The 8,699-nt window shown below is 47.8% G+C and overlaps 1 protein-coding gene across 1 annotated transcript; it reads left to right on the top strand.

Moving 5' to 3' along the window:
- The first annotated feature begins 6,930 nt into the window (after window positions 1–6,930).
- On the top strand, window positions 6,931–7,851 carry LOC139433342 (zonadhesin-like). Its single transcript, XM_071202309.1, has one exon. The coding sequence runs from the start codon at window positions 6,931–6,933 to the stop codon at window positions 7,849–7,851; it is 921 nt and encodes a 306-aa protein (XP_071058410.1).
- The last annotated feature ends 848 nt before the right edge of the window (window positions 7,852–8,699 follow it).

The raw sequence follows: 8,699 nt of genomic DNA, 5'->3' as shown, positions 1-8,699 counted from the left end.
TCTATAGCACGATGTCAGTTCTTCCCTGGCCTGAGGATGGTTGGTCCCTCTTTGGCCCTCGGACGTCGGTCCTTCTATAGCACGAGGTCAGTTCTTCCCTGGCCTGAGGATGGTTGGTCCCTCCTTGGCCCTCGGACGTCGGTCCTTCTATAGCACGATGTCAGTTCTTCCCTGGCCTGAGGATGGTTGGTCCCTCCTTGGCCCTCGGACGTCGGTCCTTCTATAGCACGAGGTCAGTTCTTCCCTGGCCTGAGGATGGTTGGTCCCTCCTTGGCCCTCGGACGTCGGTCCTTCTATAGCACGAGGTCAGTTCTTCCCTGGCCTGAGGATGGTTGGTCCCTCCTTGGCCCTCGGACGTCGGTCCTTCTATAGCACAATGTCAGTTCTTCCCTGGCATGAGGATGGTTGGTCCCTCTTTGGCCCTCGGACGTCGGTCCTTCTATAGCACGAGGTCAGTTCTTCCCTGGCCTGAGGATGGTTGGTCCCTCCTTGGCCCTCGGACGTCGGTCCTTCTATAGCACGAGGTCAGTTCTTCCCTGGCCTGAGGATGGTTGGTCCCTCCTTGGCCCTCGGACGTCGGTCCTTCTATAGCACAATGTCAGTTCTTCCCTGGCATGAGGATGGTTGGTCCCTCTTTGGCCCATTTAAGCGTCTTTGAGAATGAGTGAAAGCATGCATTATTAATAATATTATTATTATTATTGTTGTTGTTGTTGTTGTTGTTGTTGTTGTTGTTGTTGTCACTCTGTCTTTGGACCAGTTATTCTTTAGCCGAAGGTCGGCCCAGAATGGATCCCCTTCGGCCTCGGAGAGGTTTGACCTTTGCCCTCTGGTCAGACTTTCAGAATGCGGTCTACATAACGGGAGAAGCACTGACCCTGAAGCACTTGGTGGATCCTGCTTCCCAGACTCCCACCTGGGGTCCTCTGCAGCCCGAGCTAAAGGGTAGGAAGGTCGTGTGCTTTAGTGACGGGACGCCTCAGTCTACTGACGACACGGAGGTCCTGATCGATCGATTGAAACGTGCTCTCTGACTCCTGCTTCATTCCTGCTGGAGGACATGTGGTTATTTTCAGCTCCTCAGTGTTTGCAGTCTCAAAGTGCTTCATGACGTGTGTGTGGAGAGTGTGTGTGTGTGTGTGTGTGTGTGTGTGTGTGTGTGTGTGTGTGTGTGTGTGAGAGAGAGTGTGTGAGAGTGTGTGAGAGTGTGTGAGAGTGTGTGTGTGTATCTGCTTGGATACCCACTCTGCGTGTTTGACCTGGGTTAAAGATTAACCCAGGTCAAACTCTCCCGGCCGACGGTCCGCTGAGCAGAGCCTCAACCTGTAGATGTGTGTCCTCTGGAGACCTGTAGATGTGTGTCCTCTGACCTGTAGATGTGTGTCCTCTGACCTGTAGATGTGTGTCCTCTGACCTGTAGATGTGTGTCCTCTGACCTGTAGATGTGTGTCCTCTGGAGACCTGTAGATGTGTGTCTTCTGGAGACCTGTAGATGTGTGTCCTCTGACCTGTAGATGTGTGTCCTCTGACCTGTAGATGTGTGTCCTCTGGAGACCTGTAGATGTGTGTCCTTTGACCTGTAGATGTGTGTCCTCTGACCTGTAGATGTGTGTCCTCTGGAGACCTGTAGATGTGTGTCCTCTGGAGACCTGTAGATGTGTGTCCTTTGACCTGTAGATGTGTGTCCTCTGGAGACCTGTAGATGTGTGTCCTCTGACCTGTAGATGTGTGTCCTCTGGAGACCTGTAGATGTGTGTCCTCTGGAGACCTGTAGATGTGTGTCCTCTGACCTGTAGATGTGTGTCCTCTGGAGAACTGTAGATGTGTGTCCTCTGGAGACCTGTAGATGTGTGTCCTCTGACCTGTAGATGTATGTCCTATGGAGACCTGTAGATGTGTGTCCTCTGACCTGTAGATGTGTGTCCTCTGGAGACCTGTAGATGTGTGTCCTCTGGAGACCTGTAGATGTGTGTCCTTTGACCTGTAGATGTGTGTCCTCTGGAGACCTGTAGATGTGTGTCCTCTGACCTGTAGATGTGTGTCCTCTGGAGACCTGTAGATGTGTGTCCTCTGACCTGTAGATGTGTGTCCTCTGGAGAACTGTAGATGTGTGTCCTCTGGAGACCTGTAGATGTGTGTCCTCTGACCTGTAGACGTGTGTCCTATGGAGACCTGTAGATGTGTGTCCTCTGACCTGTAGATGTGTGTCCTCTGGAGACCTGTAGATGTGTGTCCTCTGGAGACCTGTAGATGTGTGTCCTCTGGAGACCTGTAGATGTGTGTCCTCTGACCTGTAGATGTGTGTCCTCTGGAGACCTGTAGATGTGTGTCCTCTGGAGACCTGTAGATGTGTGTCCTTTGACCTGTAGATGTGTGTCCTCTGGAGACCTGTAGATGTGTGTCCTCTGACCTGTAGATGTGTGTCCTCTGACCTGTAGATGTGTGTCCTCTGACCTGTAGATGTGTGTCCTCTGGAGACCTGTAGATGTGTGTCCTTTGACCTGTAGATGTGTGTCCTCTGACCTGTAGATGTGTGTCTTCTGGAGACCTGTAGATGTGTGTCCTTTGACCTGTAGATGTGTGTCCTCTGACCTGTAGATGTGTGTCCTCTGGAGACCTGTAGATGTGTCCTGATTGATTGAGCCCAAATGTGATATCTTTTATAGAGAAAAGGAAGCCGTCTGAACCCTGATGGTCCCCGTGCTAATGTAGAAACATAGACATGCTAACGGTATTTTAGCGGTGCCAACGTTCTGTTTCTCAGCACAGATACGACCCCCTGACGACCCCGAACGTCCTGAGCGTGTTAATGTCTCCACACACTGAAGGGAGACACAGCATGTTTCATCAGAACAATAAAAGTCATGGTGACGTTAAAACTTCCCTCAGAGGCAGAAACACTCGAACCTCTTCCTGTTTACGGAGACTTTCCCCGATACGAAGACGTGCCGAAAGTAAACAGCATCTGCAGCGTCTCCAATAAAACACTCTGCATTCCACGTTTATGGCAGCGAGACAAACAGACATGCAGAGAAGAGGAGGAGCTGAAGAAGAGGAGGAGGAGGAGGAGGAGGAGGAGGAGGAGGAGGAGGAGTATAGGAGGAGGAGGAGGAGACTGACTCCCTCATCTGCAGATCTGTAGTCCACTTTGTTGACTTGCAGTTCTTCCCCGATTCTTATTTTCTACTTTGCGTCTTATTTCTAGATATCATAGAAATGAAAACAGGCCGTTACATGAGGAGGGAAGTTTGAAGTGCTTGAGATCATTGACATTAGACGCATGTCCTTCAAAGCTTTCCACTTTGTTGACTTGTAAGCTGTCCTTGCTCCGTCACACACGTTGTTAACGTAGATTATTACATGGCTTAGTTGAATACTCGATTCTGATTGGTCAATTCAGAACACGTGACACGTTGTTAATACCGAACAGACAGACCGCTGTCAAGGACTTATTGACCGTTGTTAAGGACGCTCACATCTTCAGAAAGAAGTCCGGTCGATTGAACTGTATACAGTTGGGCCGAAAAGCAAACTGCAGTTTGCTTTTCGAACTGGGACAAGAAAAACAGCGGAGAAGTAACGGGGCAGAAACCCTCCTTTTTACGCAGCGGTCCAGACATAGACATCAAACGGTTACTTTGTCATCAGGGCAGGATATCGAGATACTCTCCACGGTCTGACATCATGCAGGGTGCTACTTTTAAAGCAAGCAGCGATGTTTTCAAATCTGTAATCAGAAAGCTCCTCAAAAACGCTATAGAAGCAGTTCCTGCCGTTGCTACGTTAGTTCAAACAGTAACATCGGACTATTTTTCTTCGCGGATGCATGTCAATTTAAATCAATACATACAACTATTTTTTAAATCAATAAAATCATTTTCTAAATCCATAAAAGCATTTCAATTAATATTGGGAGTCATGTCGTTACTTTGTTGAGAATGTGGCCGTGTGATAGGCGGGATAATAACACCTTCATGCCGATCCAGATCCCTCCGCCTCGCGTCGGGCTCCTGATCAGCCTGTCCGTGTTCTTTTCCCCATAATGACCGCGTCGCAGCACATTATCCCTTACTTCACACCTCGTCAGGTTTAGGGAACAGTCTGAGCTCCACACACGTGTGTCCAGCAGGATGAGCTGATGAGGAGACGGCATGTGGAGCAGGATGCTGTCTGGATGTTCAGAGCATTCCATGGAATATAACAACAAGTGTATCTCGAGCCGGTTTCTGAAACTTACCTACCCCTCCTTTAAGTGGAAGTACTCAGAGCTTGTACTTGAGTAAAGGTAGAAGTACTCAGAGCTTGTACTTGAGTAAAGGTAGAAGTACTCAGAGCTTGTACTTGAGTAAAAGTAGAAGTACTCAGAGCTTGTACTTGAGTAAAAGTAGAAGTACTCAGACCTTGTACTTGAGTAAAGGTAGAAGTACTCAGAGCTTGTACTTGAGTAAAAGTAGAAGTACTCAGAGCTTGTACTTGAGTAAAAGTAGAAGTACTCAGAGCTTGTACTTGAGTAAAAGTAGAATTACTCAGAGCTTGTACTTGAGTAAAGGTAGAAGTACTCAGAGCTTGTACTTGAGTAAAAGTAGAAGTACTCAGAGCTTGTACTTGAGTAAAAGTAGAATTACTCAGAGCTTGTACTTGAGTAAAGGTAGAAGTACTCAGAGCTTGTACTTGAGTAAAAGTAGAAGTACTCAGAGCTTGTACTTGAGTAAAAGTAGAAGTACTCAGACCTTGTACTTGAGTAAAGGTAGAAGTACTCAGAGCTTGTACTTGAGTAAAAGTAGAAGTACTCAGAGCTTGTACTTGAGTAAAAGTAGAAGTACTCTTGTTCAGGTATTAAATAAAGTGAATGTTCTGAGGTCAGAAGCTGTTTTTCAGAACAGTAATTCTCAGACGGCTTCATGACGAGGCGACTTTTCTCCAAAAAGAGGAAGTTTGGAGGTTTCCCAGCATGCATTGGGGCTGCGGTGCACCGGTCATGAGTCAGCAGTTTGTAAACAACAGACTTTCTTCTTCTGCAGTTTGAGATGTGAGTGCAGATTATTCAGGTCAGATGTTTAAGGAACTTTAAAGAGGATTTGATCAAACGTCGTCTGAAGGAAATGTTGCGTAACGTTTAACTCTCTGAGGATCCTTCATGTGAAACGCAGATACGGACCCAACAGAAAGACTCAAAGCGCATCTCGAACACGCTGCATGCACGCGCTCAGACTTATAATTCTTCTGTTAGTATTTGATTCTCATGTTGTCGTGCTTTGCAAGTTTCCAACGGGCAGAACATATTGAAATACTTCCAATAATCTCTCGCGGCATCTTTACTTGAGTCTGCTTCAAAGTCACTTTAGTTCATGTTTGTATTTGAATCAGAGGCTTTAGCACGAGGCCTCTCTCCGTTCACCACCCTGTGAACCAACGTCTCTAATGTGCAGAAGATGATTAACTAACTTACAGACACGTTTCCCAGCATGCATCTCACTCTCAGACCTGTTTGCACGCGTCAGATCAGGTGTTTCTTGATTTAAGAGCAGGACATGTTTTCTCATGTCTTCTGACTCTGCAAAGGGCGATTTAGAGATATGCACATTTCTAAAGGACATTCACTTTAAAACGTTGCAGTGTTTCACGTTTTCCACATCGTGTCCCTCAGCTCGGGTCCAGGTGAGTCGTCTCTTTGAATGTTCTGCACGTCTGTGGTCACAAAGCAAACAAACCAACAACAACAAGCCCACGTGTTTCAGAGACATTTCTTCCATATTTTGAGGAGTTTATGCAGAAACAGGAAGTCGTGCGGTGGCATGCAAATACTTTACGTGTTCTTAGATATTACCAAATCACTCAAAACCACACGCCGAGTGTAATATTATTATAACATAGGCCATCCTGCCATTCAGAAAGCGAGAGGCTGTTCAAACACCAACGCTTTCTGTTGCAAGGTTTTCATTGACATGTTAGCCTTTAGCTTAGCGTTAGCACTCCTTCTATTAGCTTAGCGTTAGCACCTTCTATTAGCTTAGCGTTAGCTCCTTCTATTAGCTTAGCGTTAGCTCCTTCTATTAGCTTAGCGTTAGCTCCTTCTATTAGCTTAGCGTTAGCTCCTTCTATTAGCTTAGCGTTAGCTCCTTCTATGCGAGTGTTCGGGCTGTAATGCTGACGGTGCTGTGTTGAAGCCTGCTCCCTGCATGCATCTGAGGATCTATCTGAATAACCAGTAACCCATCCCCGCTCGTCCGACACGTGGACCAGGAACTCAGGACTCCTCGCTCTCGTTCCGTTACTCAGAAACCTTTATTATATAAACTGAAATCATGTCGGATCTTCACTTTGTTTCCAAAGAATGTGTTTCTTATCCGTCACTAAGGGATGTTAGTCGGTGAAATGCACCCTGGGAGTCGTAGTTGTCGACAGGCTTTTTGTAGTATTGAGTTTTTTCAAAGGAACATCGTTTTCCTTTCTGAGATCATTGAGATGATAAAGCTGTTTGATGTGGTCACGTGACTCCTTCTGGTGTTACTGTAGATCTGCTGGAAGCTAGCTAGCTAACGTAGCTCACCTTTTTCTTGCTAACAATTTTTTTAGTCAACTTTTATTTTTAGTACATTTTTCAAGTCTACTTTTTTTCTAGTCTTCTTTTTTGTAAACTTCTTTTTGTCATCAGCTTTTTTTTCCTTTTATCGCCCGATGTTTATTTTTAGTCAACTTTTCTTTGGTCAACTTTTTGATACGCTCATTTTGTTTTTTGGCGCCAACAATTGCTTTTTTCATGACTTTCCTTTATTGTCATCAACTGGTACTTACTCCTTTTCCTCCTTTTGTCACCAAATGTTCTTTTCTTGTCCGCCACAAGTTGTTGGGCCCGTCATCAACAACTTGACCAATGCCCAATAACCAATAACCAACGACCAACGACCAACGAACAACGAACAACGACCAATGACCAACGAACAACGACCAACGACCAACGACCAACGACCAACGACCAACGACCAACGAACAACGACCAACGACCAACGACCAACGACCAACGAACAACGACCAACGACCAACGACCAACGACCAACGACCAACGACCAACGACCAACGAACAACGACCAACGAACAACGAACAACGACCAACGACCAACGACCAACGAACAACGAACAACGACCAACGACCAACGACCAACGACCAACGAACAACGAACAACGACCAACGACCAACGACCAACGACCAACGACCAACGAACAACGAACAACGACCAACGACCAACGACCAACGACCAACGACCAACGAACAACGAACAACGACCAACGACCAACGACCAACGACCAACGAACAACGAACAACGACCAACGACCAACGACCAACGACCAACGAACAACGACCAACGAACAACGACCAACGAACAACGACCAACGAACAACGACCAACGACCAACGACCAACGAACAACGAACAACGACCAACGACCAACGACCAACGACCAACGACCAACGACCAACGACCAACGACCAACGAACAACGACCAACGAACAACGACCAACGAACAACGACCAACGAACAACGACCAACGACCAACGACCAACGACCAACGAACAACGACCAACGACCAACGACCAACGAACAACGACCAACGAACAACGACCAACGACCAACGAACAACGACCAACGAACAACGACCAACGACCAACGACCAACGACCAACGAACAACGACCAACGACCAACGACCAACGAACAACGACCAACGAACAACGACCAACGAACAACGACCAACGACCAACGACCAACGACCAACGAACAACGAACAACGACCAACGACCAACGACCAACGACCAACGACCAACGAACAACGACCAACGACCAACGACCAATGACCAATAACCAATGACCAATGACCAATGACCAATGACCAATGACCAATAGGCTGCATCCCGTGTGTCCTGATGAAGAGCCTTGTCACCTGTCTGCATCCTTGTGAGGCTGCATCCCGTGTGTCCTGATGAAGAGCCTTGCCACCTGTCTGCATCCTTGTGAGGCTGCATCCTGTGTGTCCTGATGAAGAGCCTTGTCACCTGTCTGCATCCTTGTGAGGCTGCATCCCGTGTGTCCTGATGAAGAGCCTTGTCACCTGTCTGCATCCTTGTGAGGCTGCATCCCGTGTGTCCTGATGAAGAGCCTTGCCACCTGTCTGCATCCTTGTGAGGCTGCATCCCGTGTGTCCTGATGAAGAGCCGTGCCACCTGTCTGCATCCTTGTGAGGCTGCATCCCGTGTGTCCTGATGAAGAGCCTTGCCACCTGTCTGCATCCTTGTGAGGCTGCATCCCGTGTGTCCTGATGAAGAGCCTTGTCACCTGTCTGCATCCTTGTGAGGCTGCATCCCGTGTGTCCTGATGAAGAGCCTTGCCACCTGTCTGCATCCTTGTGAGGCTGCATCCTGTGTGTCCTGATGAAGAGCCTTGTCACCTGTCTGCATCCTTGTGAGGCTGCATCCCGTGTGTCCTGATGAAGAGCCGTGCCACCTGTCTGCATCCTTGTGAGGCTGCATCCCGTGTGTCCTGATGAAGAGCTTTGCCACCTGTCTGCATCCTTGTGAGGCTGCATCCCGTGTGTCCTGATGAAGAGCCGTGCCACCTGTCTGCATCCTTGTGAGGCTGCATCCCGTGTGTCCTGATGAAGAGCCTTGCCACCTGTCTGCATCCTTGTGAGGCTGCATCCCGTGTG

Source organism: Pseudochaenichthys georgianus, unplaced genomic scaffold (assembly GCF_902827115.2).
Source record: "Pseudochaenichthys georgianus unplaced genomic scaffold, fPseGeo1.2 scaffold_2198_arrow_ctg1, whole genome shotgun sequence".
Lineage (NCBI taxonomy): Eukaryota > Metazoa > Chordata > Actinopteri > Perciformes > Channichthyidae > Pseudochaenichthys > Pseudochaenichthys georgianus.
Note: the sequence above shows the minus strand (reverse complement) of the source record. Positions and strands in the feature narration are given on the sequence as shown.